The sequence below is a fragment of the Mustela nivalis genome (genome assembly GCF_964662115.1).
Source record: "Mustela nivalis genome assembly, chromosome: 3".
NCBI classification, from domain to species: Eukaryota; Metazoa; Chordata; class Mammalia; order Carnivora; family Mustelidae; genus Mustela; species Mustela nivalis.
Genome location: NC_139022.1, coordinates 80302003 through 80324284, shown reverse-complemented (window position 1 = coordinate 80324284; position 22282 = coordinate 80302003). Strand labels below are relative to the sequence as shown.

The window sequence follows — 22282 nt, the reverse complement described above, 5'->3', positions numbered from 1 at the left end:
ATTAAGGCAACAAGAAACTGGCTGCGGGCGCCTGGGTGGCTCAGTGGGTTAAGCCGCTGCCTTCGGCTCAGGTCATGATCTCAGGGTCCTGGGATCGAGGCCCGCATCGGGCTCTCTGCTCAGTGGGGAGCCTGCTTCCTCCTCTCTCTCTGCTTGTGATCTCTTTTTGTCAAATAAATAAATAAAATCTTAAAAAAAAAAAAAAAAGAAAAGAAACTGGCTGGCCTATGGGCCCTCCATAGAGTTCATTAACATTTTCTGATATAGCTAAAGGAAAGAAAATACAGTATTTCTGAAAGAAATTAGTAACAAGAGACTTGTTTATACTGCAGGAAACAGAAGCAGCCATTCAGAACCCATTTTTTTATTTATGCTCACTTAGCAGGGGCACTGTGAGCCCTCTTTTTTTTTTTTTTTTTTAAGATTTTATTTATTTATTTGACAGAGAGAGAGATCACAAGTAGGCAGAGAGGCAGGCAGAGAGACAGAGAGAGGAAAGCAGGCTCCCTGCTGAGCAGAGAGCCCGACGCGGGGCTCGATCCCAGGACCCTGGGATCATGACCCGAGCTGAAGGCAGAGGCTTAACCCACTGAGCCACCCAGGCACCCCACTGTGAGCCCTCTTGAGGAAGGAGAAGCATGGCTAGGGTTGAAAATGCCTGCTCAGAACCAGAAAATCTGAGGAGATAACCTTTGTGATACAAGGAAGATCCTGTATTTCTGTTCTGATTCTTGGGGTTAGAAACTAGGAGGATGAAAGTTTTGCTTGGCTTTCTTGTGTGTGTGTGTGTGTGTGTGTGTGTGTGTGTGTGATAGAGAGACAGAGAGAGCAAGAGGTTGAGGGAGGGAGGCAGGCAATGCATGCAAGCATGAGAGTGGGTGTGGTGTGGGATCGAGCTGAAGGGCTGAATATAAGAGTTTTCAAATTATTATCTGTGTAAGAAATCAGATACTAGTTACTAGTCATTCAAAGTCTATAGTCATGCTGCATAAGAATCATTTTAAAAAGTTCAGGTTCCTGGGCCCCACGCCAAGTTTTGATTAGGTAGAGCTGCAGTGAGAGTTAGGAACCAAAGACCAGAATTTACTACAAAGAACTCTGTCCAATTTAAACCCTTTAACTTCTTCATAATTTCTGTTTTACCTGACTGGTTTTCTCAAAGTGATGAAAAGCACTTTTGAGGCTATCTTCAGACTACTGGGGAAAATGTATCCTATTCTGGAACCAGTTTTTGAGAACAAAGAAGGACCCTAAGAGGTTACAGCGGATCAGGTATAAAGTTAGAGAGGGAAATAGTGAATTACTAAGGTTTGTTAGGAAGGAATGGCCCTGGGGAGCCCCTGGTTAGGGGCTTAGTGATAGTAATCCTTGTTTGGTTCTTGACTCTGGTTACCACAGAACTATCGTCTCCTGTATTGTATCTCCTTTCTGACTATACTGTCCCCAGCTGGTCTGAGGCAGGGACACTAGTGGAAAAAGAGAGGGTGCTGCAGCAGAGAAGGGTAACACAACCTTAGTTATGTCTGTTTTACAGAAATGTGCGCTGCCTCTCTCCAGATATTTTCAAAATCCGCTGCTAATTGGTGAAGACTACATTCTCTTCAGTTTTCTCAAGTTAAAGTCTATTCCATCAGATAAAGCACATTAGTTTACACTAATGAGCTAAAATTTATTTTAGTACTTGCTTTTAGAAAACTCACCAAATCATGCCTGCAGGAGGGAAAAAATGCCACTTTTTCTTTCTGTATGATACTTTAAAAAATCTACCCAAAGTAAGTATAGCATAGGTTCAGAGAAAGGAACTGTGAAGGAAGGTGTCATTTAAAAAATTCTACAATCAACTGTGGTTAAAAATGCAGTGTTGTTAACAAACAGAAAATGCCAAGTGTTGGTGAGAATATGGGGAAATTGGAACCCTTGTATATTGTTGATACGATGTAAAATGTTTCAGTTGCTGTGGAAAACATTTTTGATGTTCCTCAAAAAGTTCAACATATAATACTATATGATATAGCAACTCTACTCCTACATATCTATCCAAAAGAACTAAAAATAGGTACAAATACATGTATACGTGTGCTCACGGCAGCACCCCCAACAGCCAAAAAGTAGAAACTGAACATCTATCCCGGCAGGACTCTTGAAAGCATTATGCTAAGTGAAAGATGCCAGATACAGGAAGCTATATGATTCCACTTATATGATACATTCAGAACAGGCAAATTCATAAAGACAGAAAGTCGACTGGGAGGCATATAGAAAGGAGGATTGTTGAATGCATGTGGAGTTTCTATTTGGGTAATGGAAGTTGTTTTAGAACTACTCAAAGGTGGTGGTTGCACAACATTGTGAATGTACTAAATATTATGTTAAGCAAAACAAGTCAGTGAGAAAAGATTTCACTCATATGTGGAATTTTAGAAACAAAACAATGTACATTCAGGGGGAGGAGAAAGAGAGAGAGACAAATCATGAGAGACTCTTAACTATAGAGAACAAACTGATGGTTGCTGGAGGGAAGTGGGTGGCGGATGTGCTAGCTAGATGGGTGATGGGCATTAAGGAGGGCACAAGTTACAAATTATGATGAGCACTGGCTGTTGTACACAAGTGATGAACCACTGAACTCTGTTCCTGAACCATACTGAACTCTATGTCAACTAACTAGAATTTAAGTAACAACAACAACAACAACAAAATGCTATTGAATTGTTCACATTAAGACAGTTATTTTCATGTTATACAAAAAAAGCAGTGCTGTCTCCATACCTTTGGGTGCCTTTCTCATGACTAAGAAATGGCTGTAGGTCTGCACGTACCTGAAAGACAAGGTTGATGTTGTTGAGGCACCACGACTGGCTCTGCAGGTATGGGCACTTCCTCAGAAACATACTTTAAAAGCTCCTTCCCCAGATATGTCACCTGCACATAATTAAGCACAGAATTTTAAAACTCTACATTTTGAAAGAAGCAAATACATCTATCTGTTACAAGTTTTACCTTCAGTCAAATCTGCTCTGCCACCTTTTCTTTTTTTTAAATTTTATTAGAACCAAAGATACCCATTCATTTACTTAATATCAATGGATGCTTTTGTGCTATAACATGACTGAATATTCACAACAGACCATAAGCCCATGAAGCCTGAGATTTTATTATTTGGCCCTTTAGTGAAAATATTTTTTGACCCCTGTTGTTTATCATTAATTTTCTCATCCATTCACTTGTTAAACAACCATTAATCCAGCATCACTACTTTATAACATTAAAAAATTAATGTTGTACTAATAAAACCAAGCCATAAAATAGTACTTTTCAAGAACTCAGACACTTAACTGATTAATATTTCAGGCTTGTGCATTCAAATTTTTTGGCTTTTTCTGGTTTGTGAACTTATTAGCTATTGTTTATCACTCCAAATATCAGATCTTAGGAATACCCACATACAAACACGCTGGTTGAGGCTGATGTAAACACTTGCCCTCTGGTTGCTGTCTTTGGGTTCCCTACTCCTAGTTCTACGGCAGTCTGATAATAGACCCCGAAGCCTATGTTCACTGTAGTTAAACTGTCCGGTGTCCACTCAAACTTCCCTTCCTCCTGGATGCTTTCTTAGAACTTCCTAACTCCAACAATCAGTCCCTTCCTCTAGGCCCCCATCACTTTTATGCTCATATTTGTCAAGGCACTTATCCTACTAAAGTGAAATTATGTTAATATGTCTGTTTCCATTAACATAAGCTCCTTGAAGACAAGGTCTGTGTCATAATTATTTTTATACTCTTGGCACTTCACATAGTGCCTGACAATTGCAGGGGGAAAACCCTCTGAAATTCCAGCTCTTAAGCAAGAATCTTAAATTGTTTAACCTCAATTTGTACATTTGTAAAACAAGTACCTCCAGCTTATTAGGTTGTTGTGAGGATAAGAATAAATAATATATGAAAAGCATTTGGCATACTGTCTAGCACATTCTGAGTGCTCAATAATTGCCCGTTATTTACCAGAATGGGGGCAGACAGAAGAAAAAGGGATCTGGAAGGTTTAGGCCCCCTCTGGGCTCAATCCCATAACTAAAGGAACTTTGTAATGGAAATGGAACCTCTCAGTCTACCCAGTGTGCTAACCCATCACCTTTTGCCATGGAAGGATAGATGAGGCCTCTGAATGCCATTGGTTAGCTCTCCAAACAACTAACAATTAGAAACAATGGGTTTTGTTCATGTTGTGCCCAGACAATAACCAAAACACCTTCTATACCCATCAATGTGCAGGTTCAGTATGTTCTCACCAACGTTTCAGATTTAAAGTATATTTTTATCCGTTAATACTAGATAATATAAAGTAGTAAAACTATACCTTAGTAGCCTTAGAGGTCATGAGTCCGTACAGATCTTAAATACACCACTGGGGTAATTGAGACATCAAAAGTACACAGCTTTAAGAAAAATCTACTGAGTTAAGTACCTAGTTCCCTCAAGGTGGGAGTGATTTATTCAACAGGATAATAATATATACATCTTAAAATGAACAGGCACTAGGTCACTCCTGGAAACTGTCCATTTCATAATAGTGTCTGTGCTCTAGTTGGCTAAAGCGTAAGAGCAAACAGTCATCACATTTGCATATAACTGAAACTTTGACTTCTCAACTAAATCTTGAATGAAAATCTAGCTCATATGCCTTCTCTCAGAGGCATGTAGGAAGAGCTGTAGGCAAGGTTCTTAGGGTCTTAGACTGGATACTGCCAGCAATCTTGACAACTTCACCACTCAAAATCCATTTTGGGTTGGGTGATGGGATGCCACCTTCCCCCAGATGAAAACAGTAATAAAGCTGGAATTAGGGCAAGGTATATTCTGTAAGGCTATCTGTAGGTTGTTGTATTCTTACTTTTCTAAAAAGTGGAACTGCAGGAAGGGCTTTATCCTAAGGCCACTAATTCTCTCCCGGAAGCTCTTAGGCAGAAGGTCTATTATCCTCAGAAATCAGTTTATGCTGACTCCCTAATACCATACTTAGGGAAGAAATGGCATGAATGCATGTGTGTGTGTGTGTGTGTGTGTGTGTGTGTGTGAGTGTTTGTCTGAGTTAGGGTGGAAGGATGATTCAGTTAGCCACTATCCTGGAAATGGAGTTAATTGGCCAAGTGAAATTATTAATTAACTTTATTTGGTAAGGTCTCTGAAGAAATAAAGTTTAATTTCAATTGTCATTAATTGCAGTAACAAATGTTTCTCTATATCTTACATTCTAACATGCATCAAGAAAAAATGTAAAATACAACCCGCCTTTAAGAATTAAAGAGGTGTCCAAGAACTTTTTCCCTGCTAGAGCTCCATTTGAAAATTTGAAAATATCAGTCCATTTTATCTATGTCTTCAGGAAAACTATTTGTTGGTACTAATGGGAATCTGTTCATGGATGACCAAATGACTGTTTTAATTCCATTTCAAGTTTTATGAAGCAAGTTCTTTTTTTTTTTTTTTTAAGATTTTATTTATTTGACAGAGAGAGAAATCACAAGTAGGCAGAAAGGCAGGCAGCGGTGGTGGGGGAAGCAGGCTCCCTGCTGAGCAGAGGGCCCGGTGCAGGGCTTGATCCCAGGCAGAAGCTTAACCCACTGAGCCACCCAGGCGCCCCATGAAGCAAGTTCTTAATAAATTTGCACTACCCCAAGAAGAAGAAAGAGGAAAGGATAATTGTTTTTTATCTCGGGAGGTGAGGGGGAGGGATGGAGGAAGGCAAACAAGCAAAAGAAAACTGTCAGTTTTCTTTTAGGTTCACTGTAACACAAAAATACATTTTGGCTAAAAAGTAAAATAATTCTCAAATATATGAGAAGGTAGTATCAAAATGTAGTAACTGCCACGAAAGAGCTGACCCTGGGAAAATGATGATGGAAGCAAAGTTCATCTTCATACCACCTACCTCCTCCCAATCCCCATCCTAAAGTCCCCCTTCTCTACTTCCCATGGGTACTCCATGCAGCTCCAGGCAAAAGAAGGGCAGTACGCCTTTCGTATATTATCAGGATTTACCCCTCTTGGATATTTGTATTTTAAAAGGACCCACATCTTAATGTGATATACTACATTAATGAAAGAAAGGACAAGAACCACATGATCCTCTCAACAGATGCAGAAAAAGCATTTGACAAAGTATGACATCCTTTTTTAATTAAAACTTTTCACGGTGTAGGTATAGAGATAGATATCATAGAAGCCCACAGAGACTATCATTCTCAGCAGGGAAAAACAGAACTTTTCTCCTAAGGTCAGGAACATGGCAGGGATGTCCAGGATCACCACTGCTGTTCAACATAGTACTAGAAGTCCTAGCCTCAGCAATCAGACAACAAAAAAGAAATAAAAGGCATCCTGATCAGCAAAGAAATCAAACTCACTCTTCACAGATGACATGATATTTTATGTGGAAAACCCAAAAGACTCCACCCCCAAATTGCTAGAACTCATGCAGGAATTCAGCAAATCAGTTGCATTTCCATATACTAACAATGAGAGAGAAAAAGAAATTAAGGAATTGATCTCACTTACAATTGCCCCAAAAGCTATAAGATACCTAGGAATAAACCTAACCAAAGAGGAAATGCATCTATACTCTCAAAACCATAAAACACTCATGAAAGAAATTGAGAAAGACACAAAGAAATGGAAAATGTTCCATGCTCATGGAAAAACAAATATTGTAAAAACGTCTATGCTACCTAGACAAATGCAATCCTTATGAAAATACCATCAACATTTTTCACAGAGTGGGAACAAACAGTCCTAAAATTTGTATGGAGCCAGAAAAGACCCTGAATAGCTAGAGGAATGTCCAAAAAGAAAACCAAAGGCGGTGGAGTCATTGCAGACTTCAAGCTGTATTACAAAGCTGTAATCATCAGCCAGTATGCTACTGGCACAAAAACAGACACACAGATACATGGAACAGAATAGAGAATCCAGAAATGGACCATCATCTCTATGATCAACTAATCTGTGATAAAGCAGGAAAGAATATCCAATGGAAAAAAGACAGTCTCTTCATTAAGTAGTGTTGGGAAAATAGGACAGTCACATGCAGAAGAATGAAACGTGACCGTTTTCTTACACCACACACAAAAATAGACTCAAAATGGATGAAAAACCTAAATGTGAGACAGAAATCTATCAAAATCCTAGAGGAGAACACAGGCAGCAACCTCTTTGACCTCAGCCGCAGCAACTTCTTCCTAGAAACATGGTGAAAGGCACAGGAAACAAGGGCAAAAATGAACTACTGGGACTTCATCAAAATAAAAAGCTTTTTCACAGCAAGGGAAACAGTCAACAAAACCAAAAGACAACGACAGAATGGGAGAAGATATCTGCAAATGTCTTATCAGATAAAGGGCTAGTATAAAGCACTTATCAAACTCAACAACCAAAGAACTAATAATCCAATCAAGAAATGGGAAGACATGGGGGCGCCTGGGTGGCTCAGTGGGTTAAGCTGCTGCCTTTGGCTCAGGTCATGATCTCGGGGTCCTGGGATCGAGTCCCGCATCGGGCTCTCTGCTCAGCAGGGAGCCTGCTTCCCTCTCTCTCTCTCTGCCTGCCTCTCCATCTACTTGTGATTTCTCTCTGTCAAATAAATAAATTAAAAAAAAAAAAAAGAAATGGGAAGACATGAACAGACATTTCTCCAAAGAAGACTTACAAATGCCCAACAGACAAATGAAAAAATGCTCAACATCACTTGGCATCAGGGAAATACAAATCAAAACCACAACGAAATACCACCTTGCACTCATGAGAATGGCTAAAATTAACAAGTCAAGAAATGACAGATGTTGGTGAGGATGCAGAGAAACAGGATTCCTCTTATGCTATTGGTGGGAATGAAAAGCAGACACTTTGGAAACAGTATAGAGATTCCTCAAAAAGTTAAAAATGGAACTACTCTATAACCCAGCAACTGCACTACTAGGGATTCACCCCAAAGATAGAAATCCAAAGGGACACCTGCACCCCAATGTTTATAGCAGCAATGTCCACAACAGCCAAACTATGGAAAGAGCCCAGATGTCCACCGACAGATGAATGGATAAAGAAGATGTGGTAAACAGATCTACAATGGAATATTATGCAGCCATCAAAAATGAAATCTTGCCATTTGCAACAATATGGATGGAACTAGAAGATATTCTGCTGAGCGAAATAAGTCAATCAGAAAAAGACAAATATCATATGATGTCACTAATATACAGAATTTAAAAAACAAAACTGATGAATATAGGGGAAGAGAGGAAAAAAATGAACAAGACAATATCAGAGAGGGAGACAAACCATAAGAGACTCTTAGTCATAGGAAACAGGGTTACTGGAGGGGAGATGGGTGGGGGGATGGGGTAACAGGGTGATGGACATTAAGGAGGGCATGTGATGTAATGAGCACTGGGTATTATATAAGACTGATGAATCCCTGACCTCTACCCCTGAAACTAATAATACATTATATGTTAATTAAGTGAATTTAAACTAAAACAAAAACAAAAACCAAAAAGGCCACGCATCTCCTTTTTTGTGGTGTGGTGTGATCCTATATATCCACGTCTCCTGAATAGAAGCTAGGCTCATAGGAAGTGTAAGTTAAGACCCTGGGGATGATTAATTGACCAATGAGGATGGCTGGCAGTTGAGATCAACAATTTTCATCACTGTTTTAAAAAAGATTGATTTTAGCAGGAAAGCGCACAAGTTGGAGGAAGGGCAGAGGGAGAGGGAGACATGCAGACTCCCCACTAAGCAGGGAGCCTGATTGGGGGCTTGATCCTGGCATCCTGAGATCAATATCTGAGCCCAAATCAAGAGTTGGACATATAATTAACTGAGCCACCCAGGTATCCCAGTAATTTCCATCACTTTCTTTACTCCTACCTCAACCTTCGGTATTTTGATATTCATAATCATGGGGGTAGGAGGAATTGTTTTACAAAGTGTGTTGGGTGACGGGTAACCATACAGAAAAGTTAATACTAAATCCAAAGTAGTGAATTTATAAGGGTGGAAATTCAGAGAGTGAGTCATTTGAATGGGAAGTATGTTTGCACAAGAGAGCTGTTAATGCTTGTTCGGTCACTGCCCAAAAAGGAAGTCTGTTTGTCGTTTGCAAATCCAGTCCTAAGCATTCACAAAAATAAACTGTCATTGCCATTCTTATTTTCATACCACAACTGTATCACAAAAAGGCATTTTTTTTTTCCCTGTGGAAGTAGACATTTTTTGCTGCAGAAGAATGAGACTTGGCATAAATTCATAAAGACAGCTAGGTAATACTGTATGTGCTCTTATGAGTTCAGGGCAACCTGTTTCCAATGAAAGGAATGTGGCTTCCCTTGTGTCATTGTTGTAAATGTAGAAAATAATGTTTTTATTAAAAATAATTTATTATTAAAAATAATAATAATTTTTATTTTATTTTATTTTTTTAAACTCTAAACATAGGGGCACCTGGGTGGCTCAGTGGGTTGGGCCTCTGCCTTCGGCTCGGGTCATGATCCCGGGGGCCTGGGATCGAGTCCCGTGTGGGGCTCTCTGCTCAGCGGGGAGCCTGCTTCTCCTCATCTCTCTCTCTGTCTCTCTGCCTATTTGTGATCTCTCTCTCTGTCAAATAAATAAATAAAATCTTTAAAAAAAAACTCTAAACATAAATTTTAACTTATTGAGATATAATGTATACATAAAATGCATTCTTTCAAATGTAGAATTTGATGAATTAAGAAAAAAACAGATTGTGGTAACCACTACCCACATGACATATAGAAAATTTCCATCCCTAGCCCCAAATTCCCTAGTATCTTTTCCCAACTAGTTTCCCCCACCTTCTGGACCTACATAATCCATGTGATTTTTATCACTACAGGTGAATTTCACATAAATATCATACATTATGTAGAGTTGACACTTGAACAACATGGGTTTGAACTGCAGGGTGGATATTTTTTTAAAAATAATAACAATATGGGTTTGAACTGCAGGGTGGATATTTTTAAAAAAATGATAATAATTAAGGAACCTTAAGACCAGGTTCTAGTCCTGGTTCTGGCACTTAACTGGCCTTGAGGCTAATCAAACCACTTAATCTCCTATAACTCTGGTTTTACATCCATAGATAAATAGTTGACTTTCTTACTTCATGAGGTTGTGAAAAAATATATGTAAAAGGCTTTATAAATCACACATGGCTATGCAAGTCCTAGAATCTCCACACTGGAAGGGTCTTTAGAGACAATTAGCACTACTACTTATTTTATATGTAAGAAAAATGAGGATCAGAAAGGTTAAATGACTTGATCTAGATCGGGGATTCTTACTCCAGGCTGCCTATTACAATTACCTGGAAAGCTTTTTAAAATATTACCACCTGGTCTTCAATTAAGACTATTAAGTCAGGGCACCTGGGTTAAGCCTCTGCCTCGTTCAGGTCATGATTTCAGGGTCCTGGGATGGAGGCCCGCATCAGGCTCTCTGCTCAGCAGGGAGCCTGCTTTCCCCCCTCTCTCTGCCTGCCTCTCTGCCTACTTGTGATCTCTTTCTGTCAAATAAATAGAAAAAATCTTAAAAAAAAAAAATTAAGTCAGAAGGTATGGGGCTGTGGTCCACCAAGTGATTCTGATGTGTAGGCAGAATTGAAAACCATTCCCAGATCAAGTAACTTATCAACAGTAGAACCAGAAACTAGCTTGCCTCCTGTTTCCCATCCAGAGATCACTCCGCCATATCAGGATGGTACCTAACAGCCATGAGGCTGCAGGAGTGAGAGGAATCCGTGATGCCCAGTGGGGAGTAAGCATCAGGATTCCCTGTATAGCAGTCCAGCCGCTTGGGTAGGAAGTAAGAGTCATCTGTGTCTAATGGCTCTGTCATTCTGTCTGAGGCAGGATAAGACTTAGTTTTCTGACATTACTTACCTAATGACCAAATATTCCTGGACTCATAGCCACACCAGCAGTCTCAGAATCAATCAGTAGAAACGTTTACATTTACTAATGTAGCAAAAAACTCCTGTCATTGAGAATTGACTATGAATTCAAGAGTTCCCTCAAGACAAGAAGAGGTAGAGGTTTCTGTGGTAAGTTTTCAATTAGCAATAATCGCGGCTCGGATAAACCTCATTGGCTACGATACTGCCACTCCGCAAAGCTCTGTGGTAAGTTTTAAAAGAGGATTTTAAATATTGTGAAAACTCTCACCAGGGTAGTGTTTCTCAGTGTAGGGGATTTGTTAGAGGTACATGAGTCCCTATAGTAATTCTTACTTTTAAAGATTTTATTTAGTTATTTGAGAGAGTGAGAATGAGAGAGAGAGCATGAGAGACAGAGCGTGAAAGTGGGGAGGGTCAGAGGGAGAAGCAGACTCCCCGCTGAGCAGGGAGCCTGATGCAGGAATCTATCCTGGGACTCCAGGATCATGACCTGGACTGAGGCATTTGCCCAACCAACTGAGCCACCCAGGTGGCCCCTATGGTAATTTTTTAAACTGTTTAGGATACTAATAATAAAAAAAATCTAAGTCTACTTAGATAATCTGTATGAATATCTTACACCCAAGAATCCTCCTAATTGTAGTGCCTGCATATGCCTTTGGCTTCCCTATCACATAGGTGTTAAACCATATGACTAACTGATATGGCTGATGAGAAAAGACCAGAGGCAACGTGATATATAAATGAGGCTTAAGTACAGAGTGAGGGCCAAATGATGTCACAGTCAGCTACTCAAAAGCAGAAAATGCAGTAGTTCCAATAAAGAAAAAGAGTGGGAGAAGTGATTCATCACTGGGCACACTAAGCAGAGGCATGATAAGCTCAAAAAAACTTAACTACAGAAACCAGTACCATATTCATGCTGTAGACTATTATAGCAAAATGATATAATCTATCACAAGTTTAAGAAACTTTTTAATAAAAAGGGATTTCCAATGGTAAAATGTTAATTCCTCGCATGTACATATGATTTATGAATTGTGGAAAGTACTGAGCAGGTGAAAAGCAGATGATCTGGTGACTCCAGGGGTGGAAAATGAACAAGGAAAAAAACCTTTAAGAAAAAAAAAAAAAAAACCCAACGACTATAAAGTAGAGGCAATCTAAGATGTAAGGATCTAAGTGAAGGAACTAAAACACAGTTTTGGAAGCACCTGCAACAAAGGTCTAGGATACCAGAAAACAGATTACAGAGAAGGAAGGAGAGGAGGAGCTAAGAGGAATGGTGAGCAGAGCTAAGTGAGACAAAAAAAGAGAGAAGAAACTGCCTTTTATTACTCAGGCACTGCCTCTTACTGTAATGGACAGTGGAGGCTGAAGGGATTTGTAGTTCTGTTTAACAGTAATGGTGGATGTCTGAGGAGTCACACTTTCCTCAGTGAATCATTGCAAGACTGTTCCCTTAAGTGTGGCCATGGACATCTGGAGATGGCTGTTCATTGGACTTCAAGGTCCAATTTCAATAGTCTTGAAATTGGTGGTTAAACTGGGTTTATAATTCAGAAGATAGAATTGTGGGGAAGACTACTAAGTCCAGGAAGTTGGAATGAAAAATATTTCTTTTGGGGGGGTGGCAACTGATGGATAAAATTGTGTTCAAACAAAAGTACCATAACTTTTGTGGGTTTTCGGCTGCTTGCCCATTCCTTTGTCTTTAGGGGAAGTTATCCTTCATTGCATCAGAATACTAACATATAACTAAATGGTCAACACATCAGAGGTTTCAAATTTTCTATGCGGAGTCACAAAGACCTGAAATCACTTGGGAGGATAACAGGGGAAGATTGAGGGCATTTGAATTTCTGAGACTAGACGAGGACCAAAGAAGGAGAGGGCGTCAGCTGTCCAACTCTGTCCCTGGGGATTTGTGGCAAACAAGAGTTGTGGGAGAAAGCACATAGCATATTGTAGAAGGAACATGAGGACAAAAGCTAGCTTGGAGAACTTCAGATTTCTTAAAAAGTAGTTTTATCATAAAAAAATAGGTACCTTTCCATTTGAACATGAAGTTACAGATAAACTTAAGAATTACCCACCTTACTCCAAGCATAATTCCAAGTCACATAACTGTCGCCTCCTAGAAGATCCTTGAGCCAGGTGACTGGATTTTGATAAATCTGACCATTTTCTACCTTAATTTTACCACTCATTAAAACACTGGCTTTGTGGGTAGTCTCCTGAAATTCAAAATAAAACAAAAATTAAGAAGGAAAAATACCTGAAATATGTGAACTGCTTTTGGTCATGATGAAGTAATAGGAACCAGATTTACCCTAACCAACAAAAAACATACAACATATATGGAGCAATGGTTTACAGCCAAACATCAGCCAACAAAGCACAGTGATGCCTGAGAAGTGAGAAATTAATGAGGTGAGCCTTCCAAGTGTCCCAGCTCACTGCCTTGAGAGTTTCCAGGTCATGATGCAGGGAGAGGGAATCCAAGCAAAGCCTATGGACTCCCTGAGTTGAGGAGAAAGAGCAGAATCCATGGAGGTAAAGTGCCTAGAGTTTCCAGGACAGAATACTGTAGAAGAAATAAATACAAAGAGAACTTTGAAGATCTTCAGGGGGTCTTCAAGTATTCACCTGAGTAGTGGCTGGCCATATTTGAGGGCAAATTACCCAGGGCTGGGAAAAGAACCACCAGAGAAGAGTAGAAGTAATGACACCTGCCATATTCGAAGGTTAGAAATAGTACCTGTTCCCAAGAGCAAGACTAGAAAACTTCAAAACTGGTGGGGCTTTGGTTGGGTACAGAATAGCCTTACCTTGGGAGTGGGAAATAATTAGCCCTAGATTGAACACATGCTCCAATCCTTCTTACCAAATCTTAAAAGCAAGACCCACAAGGATCAAATTATTTCCAAGGAACTTAACTGTATCTTAGAACAGATCTACAAAATATTTATAAGAATACAAAAATATCCAGCATCCAACTAGATAGATTTCACAATGTGTGGGATTCAATAAAAAGTTAATAGGCCTGGAAAGAAGTAGGAAAATACAACCCAGACAGAAGAGATAGAGCAATGAACTGAAAATGACCGAGAACTAGTAAGAATGTTAGCATTAGCAGATAAAGACATAAAGTAGTTTATTACAATCATATTACACATGTTCAAAAGTTATGTGGAGGGGCGCCTGGGTGGCTCAGTGGGTTAAGCCGCTGCCTTCGGCTCAGGTCATGATCTCAGGGTCCTGGGATCGAGTCCCGCATCGGGCTCTCTGCTTAGCGGGGAGCCTGCTTCCTCCTCTCTCTCTCTCTGCCTGCCTCTGCCTACTTGTGATCTCTGTCTGTCAAATAAAATAAATAAAATCTTAAAAAAAAAAAAAAAAGTTATGTGGAGACATGGAAAATATTTTTAGAAAGACCAAAATCAAAATTCTAGAGATGAAAATTACAATGTATGAGATGAAGAATACACTGGATCGGATTAGTTAGAGATTAGGCATTTTAATCAAAAAGATTAGTAAATTCAAAGGCAAAGCAGTAAGTACTGCAAAAAAATGAAACAGAGAAAAGATAATTTTAAAAAAGGAACAGATCATCAGTGAATTGTGAAATGATTTCAAGCAATCCAATATGTGTGAAATAAGAGGTTCAAAAAGGAAAGAAGGGAAGAAAAAACATTTGAAGAAATAATGGCTTAAATTTTTCCACATCTGAGATTCAAATGTGGAACCCAGAGATTCAAGAAATTTAATAACCCCTAAGCATAAGAAACATGAAAAAAAAATCAGCTAATGCTCCTCATGATCAAAATTGCTTAAAACCAGATAAAATCTTAAAAGCAGCCAGAAGGAACACTTACAGAGGAGCCAGAAGGAGTACTTACAGAGGAACAAGGTTAAGAACAACAGTGTATTTAAACAATGCAAGCAAGTAAACAGTAGAGCAACATCTTTAAATTACTCAAAGGAAAAAACTCTTTCAACATAGAAGTCTACTGGGGCATCTGGGTGGTTCAGTGGGTTAAGCCTCTGCCCTCAGCTCAGATCATGATCTCAGAGTCCTGGGATCGAGCCCTGCATCGGGCTCTCTGCTCAGCAGGGAGGCTGCTTCCCCCTCTCTGCCTGCCTCTGCCTACTTGTGATCTCTCTCTGTCAAATAAATAAATAAAATCTTAAAAAAAAACCAACAGCATAGAAGTCTATTATCTAGCAAGAATATCTTTCAAAAGTGAAGGTGAAATCAACTTTTTTTCAGACATCCAAAAGTCAAAAGAGTCATTGTCAACAGAAGACCTTCAATACATGAAATGTTAAAGACAGTCCTCCAAGCAGAAGAAAAATGACAGCAATTGGCAATCAGGATCTACATAAAGGAAACAAAAGCAGAAATAGTAACTACATGAGAAAAATATTTTCTTACTATTTAAATCTACTTAAAAGATAATTGACTGCTTAAACAAAAACAATAATCAAGTGTGGAATTTATAACATTAGATAAAGGTAAAATATATGATAACACAAAGGTCAGGAGTAGAGAAATGGAAGCATTCTAGTTTGAGGTTCTTACAGTATACATGATGTGGTATCATAATTCTTACAGGTAGATTGGGAGAAGTTAAAAATACGTACTATAAACTCTAAAGCCAAAACGGAAGTAAAAAGAATTGTAGCTAATAAACCAACAAAAGAGCTAAAGCATAAAAAATGAAAAAGGGAACAAAGAAGAGATGAGAGAAAAAGAAAACAGATGCCATGTGACAGATTTAAATGTAACTATATCAAAAGTCTCACTGAATGTAATATTCTTTTTAAAAAGAAATTTATTTTATTTTATTTTATTTTTTTAAAGATTTTATTTATTTGACAGACAGAAATCACAAGTAGACGGAGAGGCAGGCAGAGAGAGAGAGAGGGAAGCAGGCTCCCTGCTGAGCAGAGAGCCCAATGTGGGGCTCGATCCCAGGACCCTGAGATCATGACCTGAGCTGAAGGCAGCGGCTTTAAAAAGAAATTTATTTGAGGGGCATCTAGGTGGCTCAGTGGGTTAAAGCCTCTGCCTTCGGCTCGGGTCATGATCCAGGGGTCCTGGGATTGAGCCCCGAGTCAGGCTCTCTGCTTGGTGGGGAGCCTGCTTCCTCCTGGCTCTCTCTCTGTCTGCCTCTCTGCCTACTTGTGATCTCTGTCAAATAAATAAATAAAATCTTAAAAAAAAAAAGAAATTTATTTGAGAGAGAGAGAGAGAGAGCATGAGAGCACATGAGTGGGGGGAGGGGCAGAAAGAGAAGCAGGGCCTCCTTGCTGAGCAGGGAGCCCGATGCGGGACGTGATCCCAGGACCCTGAGATCATGATCTGAGCTAAAGTCAGATGCTTAACTGAATAAGCCACCCAGGCACCCTGGAATGTAAATACTCTAGAATCAACTTCTGGAATAACAATGTGAGGATCCAGTCCCAGGTGAAAAGTATTTTTAAAAATTGTTTAAATCTGGAAATGGTCATAAATGCATGCAGCAAATAAAGAGCCCTCTATTCAGTAAAATCTATGACAATTACATGGGGGAGGGAGGAAAGGTGAGTCTGTGTATGTGAGCCAAGATTGCCTTCTTCCTCTCCCTTCCCAGCTCAGTGAGATGCAGATTCCACTCCAAACTGTGCAGCCAAGAACACAGGGCTCCCTCTCCCAATAGCCTCCAACCACAGGGCTACCTTCTTGTTGGGGCAAGGATATCAGCATTCTCATCTTACCCTTAGCTATCTCTTGCTAAGGCTAAGTTGTGAGTGAATGCAACCAAGAGGTGGGGAATCCCTTCTGCTTAGCCTGTACTGGTGGGGCAGAGGCTCCACCTTTGGCATGGTGGCACTGAGATTAGTAGGACCCTGATCACCCCTGCCTGGCTTATAAGGTAGTGGCTTAATGTCAGGAGAGACAAGCTGTAAAGGCATGAGGCCAATGTGCCCACCTTGGCTAAATCCTCAGTTCCTAAAGCCAGGGTGTCATTCAGAGAAAAGTTATGTTCCCACCCCAGATCCAGACCTATGGCACAGAGATTTTTGTCTGGGAAAAGAAGCAAGCCTAAAACAGATGGTTCCTAATCTCCTCCAAAGGAAATGACTTCATTTACAACAGAACATGGAGAAGTTCAAGCTCAAGGGCACTTTAGAGGCAGTATAGGTAGTGGTAAAAAGCAGTTGAAAGTAAATTGGTAGAGTCACTGGGGATACAGGCTGAATTGCAGGCTGGCTAGTTTTTAGAAGAGAACTGGGAAAATAAATAGTAAGGAAGAGCATTCCTAGAGTCAGAATAAAACTCAAACACTGACTTCATAAGCTATCCCTTCAAAGGGATACAATTGACTAGATTAGTCTATACAGCAATTTATGCTCTAGGTCATCACTGAAAACAATATAATAATTAATCAGCAATAACTGGAGCTTAACAGCTAGGTATGCACAGGGAAAGAGAGAGTCAAAGAGAGACCCTGCCAAGGTCTCAGTCCATGTGGTATAGTATTAAAAGTTTAACACTACAGTAAGGAAAAATAACCTCCACTAAAACATTCTAGCCAGTAGCTAAATAAGGAAGCAACAATAACAAGCCTAAGAGAAGGTGGGAGCCAGTACACAGAGTTGCTACATCTTTCAACTATCTATAATGTTCAGTCCAACCAAAAATTGACACATATGGAAAAACAGTAAAGTATGACACATACACCAAAACAAATAAAGCAACAGAAAACATCTGTGAGAATCACTAAATGTTGGATTTAACAAAGACTTCTAATCAGTCATTATAAAAATGTTAACAGATGAAAGAAACCATAATCTAAAAAGTACAGTAAGGTATGATGACAACAACATATCAAATAGAGAATATCAAATAAAGAGACGGAAGTTATAAAAAAGAACCAAACAGAAGTTATGGACTTGAAAATTACAATAACTAAAATGAAAAATTTACTAGAGGGGTTCAACAGATTCATGATGCAGAAGAAAGAATTAATAAACCTGAAGAGATCAATAGAGAGTATGAAGGCTGAATAAAACAAAGAAAAAAGGATGAAGAAAAATGAAAAAGCCTCAAAGAAATGTGGGACACCATTAAAAGCACTAACATGTGCATAATGGGAGTACTAGAAGGACAAGAGAGAGAAAAAGGAACAGAAAACATACTTGAAAAAATGATGTCTGAAAACTTTCCAAATTTACTGAAAAACATTTATCTGCATTTTCAGGAGGCTCAGTGGCTTCCAATTAGGATAAACATGAAAAAATTCGTAAACAGAAACATGCTGAAAGTCAAAGACAATGAGAAAATATTAAAAGGAACAAGAGAAAAATGACTCTTCACTTACAAGGTAACCCCAAGAAGATTACTAGCTGTCTTCTTATCGGAAAAAATGGAGGCCAGAGCAGTGGAATAATATATTCAAAGTGTATAAAGAAAAAAGTGTCAATCAAGAATCCTATATCTAGCAAAGCTATCTTTCCCCAAAATAAAATTAAATAAAAACACTTCCAGGTAAACAAAAATGGAGAGAATTTGTTGCTAGAATACCTGCTAAGAAATACCAGAGGAAGTTTTTCACACTGAAAGCAAATGACCCCAAATGGTAAAATGAATCCACATGAGAAAACAAATAGCATCAATAAAGGTAATTACACATTATAAAAGACAATCTGGACAAATATTTCTTCTCCTTTCTTCTCTTCACTGATTTAAAAAATAATTATATAAGACAATAGGTATATAATATATATATCTGTAAATAGCAAAAAGGAGATGAGTGGGAGTAACAGATGGTAACTCAAATCCACAGGAACAAATGAAGAGAATTGGAAAGGGTAAATAAGATTAATATAACAAAATCTATAAACATACACTTGCTTTTTTCCTCTTTCTTTACAAATCACAAAATTTTATAAAGTCATAATTATAACAATGAATTATTACATTTATAACATTTATATATATAATATATATTATAATAATATTACAAAAAGGGGTAAAGAGGGATAGAGCTATGTAGGAATTACAGTTCTTTGTCTCACTAGAATTAGGTTAGTATAAATTTAAAGTTGATTCTGATAAATGAAGATGTCCTAGGGTACGCACTATGGAAATACCTTGAAAAATACAGTGAAAAAAAGTCACTAAAGAAATGAAAATGCGGGGCGCCTGGGTGGCTCAGTGGGTTAAAGCCTCTGCCTTCGGCTCAGGTCATGGTCCCAGGGTCCTGGGATCGAGCCCCACATCCGGCTCTCTGCTCAGCCGGGAGCCGGCTTCCTCCTCTCTCTCTGCCTGCATCTTTGCCTACTTGTGATCTCTCTCTGTCAAATAAATAAAATCTTAAAAAAAATAAATTAAAATGCTACAATGTAAAATATTCATTTAATGCAAAAGAAAGTAAAAAAGTAGTACAGAGGAACAAAAAAGACACGAGACATATTGAAAATAAAAAGTAAAACAGCAGACATAAATCCAATAATATTAATAACATTAATTGAATGAGAGTGGATTATGAAACTTACCCAAAAGGCAACGGTTGTCAGACTAAGTTAAAAAAACAAGATCCAATTTAGCAATTTGTGAATACACAAAACAGACTAAATTCAAAGAGACAAGTAAATTGAACATGAAAGGATGGAGAAATATATATCATGGAAACAGCAACCTCAAAAACAAAAAACAAAAAAACTACCCCCAAACCAAACCAGAGCAGCTATACTAGTATCACACAAAATAGATTTTAGAACAAAAAATGTTACTAGAGGGGCACCTGGGTGGCTCAGTGGGTTAAGACTCTGCCTTCAGCTCAGGTCACAATATTAGGGTCCTGGGATTGAGCCCTGCATTGGGCTCTTTGCTCAGCAGGGAGCCTGTTCTCCCCCTCACCCTACCTGCCTCTCTGCCCACTTGTGGTCTCTGTCAAATAAATAAATAAAATCTTAAAAAAAAAAAAGCTACTAGAGATAATAAGGGACATTTTTTAATGAGGAGAGTGCTGATGCATCAGGAAGATATTATAATTATAAACACACATGCACCTAATGAAAGAGCACTGACACCAATGAAGCAAAAATTAACAGAAATGACGGGTAAAAAAGACAACTCAACAGTAACAGAACTCCACTTTTTTTTCTATTAACAACACAACTCCACTTTCAGTAATGTCTAGGACAAACAGCAGAAGATCAATGAGGAAAGAGATAGCTTGAACAACACTGTAGACCAACTAGACCCAAAATCTTCTCCTAACAACAGAAGAATATTCTTCTCATGTGCTCATGGAGGTTTTTTTAAGATGGCTATCAGCTAGTTAAGCCATAAAATAAATCTCAGAAAATTTAAAAGGATTGAAATAATACTGAGTATATTCTCTAAATGCAATAGAATGAAATTAGAAATTAATAATAAAAAATGGAACACTCACAGTTATGTGGAAATCAAACAATATTCTCCTAAATTACTAATGGGTTAAAGAGGTAACTTAGAAAATACTTTGAGATGAATGAAAATGAAGATACAACATACCAAGAACTATGGGATGTAGCAAAAGCAGTGGGTTAAAAGAAAATTTATAGCTGTAAATGCCTATATCAAAAAAGAAGAAAAATCACAAATCATTAACCTAAACTTACACTGATGACACTGGAAAAAGAACAGCAAACTAAACCAAGTAAGTGGAAAGGACAAAATAAGTATTAGAGTGGAAATAAATAAAAGAGTCAACAGAAAAACAATAGATAAAATCAGAAAAATCAGAAGTGATTTCCTTGAAAATATTAACAAATTTGTCAAAGCTTTAGCTAGACTGACCAAGAAAAATAAATGAAGAAACTCAAATTACTGAGGTCAATAATGAAACTGGGTACACTGCTATTGAACCTAGTGAAATAAAAAGGATTACAAGAGAAAGTATCAAGAATTCTATGCCAATAAATAAGACAAAACAGACAAATTTCTAGAAAAGATAAAAACTATCAAAAATGATTCAAGAAGAAATAATTTGAAAAAAAAAAGGTAAGTAAAGAGATTAAATTAACAGTAAAAAACTACCTACAAAAAAAAAAAAAATAAATCCCAGGTACAAATGGCTTCATTGATGATTATTATCAAATATTTAAAGAAGACTTAAAACCAATATTTTGTTATTACCAATATTCCAAAAGATAGAAAAAGAGAAACACTTTTATAAGATGAGTATTACCTTAATATGAAACCAGACAAATACAAGAAAACTATAGACCAATATCTTCAATAATATGGATGCAAAAATCCTCAACAAACTACCAGAAAACCACATCCAGCAACATAGAAAAAGAATTATATACCATGACCAAGTATGATTTGTCTGCTTTTCCAGGAATGTAAGGTTGGTTTAATATCCAAAGATCAAATAGTATTATACACTGTGTCAACAGACTAAAAACCAAAATCCACATGATCATCTCAACAGATGTAGAAAGAACATTTGACAAAATCTAATATCCTTCATGATAAAAACAATTCAAGAAACTAGGAAAAGAAAGAACTTGCTCAGCCTGATAAAGAGCATTTATGAGAAAACCTACAGCTAACATTATATTTAACAGTGAAAGACTAAATTTTTTCTAAGAAACATAGTCTTAGGTAAAAAAATAGAAGTTTGAACACATTATTTTATTTCAACACTGTACTGGAGGTTTTAGCCAATGCAGCCAGACAAAAAAGAAATAAAAAGCATTCACAATAGAAAGAAAGAAGTAAAACTGTCTTTATTTATAGACAACATATCCATCTATATAGAAATTCAATGAAATCTTCAAAAATTTATAGGATGAAGTGACTTTAGCAAGGTTGTATGATAATATCTCAATATACAAAAAACAACTGTATTTCTACCTATTAGCAATAAATTGAAACTTTAAAAATGTCATATATGACACCATCAAAAACATGAAATGCTTAGAGATAAATCTGATAAAAGTTGTGAAAGACCTGTATATTGACTCCTACAACTGCTGGGAAAAAAAGAGAAGACCTAAATTAACAAGAGCTATATCATGTTTGTGGTTTAGACAACTTAATATTGCTAAAATGTCATTTGTCTCAAAATTACAGATTCAACTCAATACCATTAAAAACAATAGCACTGCCTTAAAAAAGAAAAGAAAGAACTGAGAAACTCACTCTAAAGTTCATATGGGATTGCAAATGACCTAGAATAACCAAAACACTTTAGAAAAGGGAGAACAAAATTGAAGGACTAACACCACCCAATTTCTTAAAAAAGATTTTTTAATTTATTTGAGAGAG

At 37.9% G+C, this 22282-nt stretch overlaps 1 protein-coding gene across 1 annotated transcript in view; it reads right to left on the bottom strand.

Moving 5' to 3' along the window:
• The window catches only part of ANKRD31 (ankyrin repeat domain 31), a 149098-nt gene that overhangs the window by 5663 nt on the left and 121153 nt on the right, over positions 1 to 22282 (bottom strand). Inside the window, 2 exon segments of the mRNA XM_082724937.1 lie at positions 2816 to 2922; positions 13068 to 13208. Coding sequence (XP_082581063.1) covers positions 2816 to 2922; positions 13068 to 13208 — 248 coding nt within the window.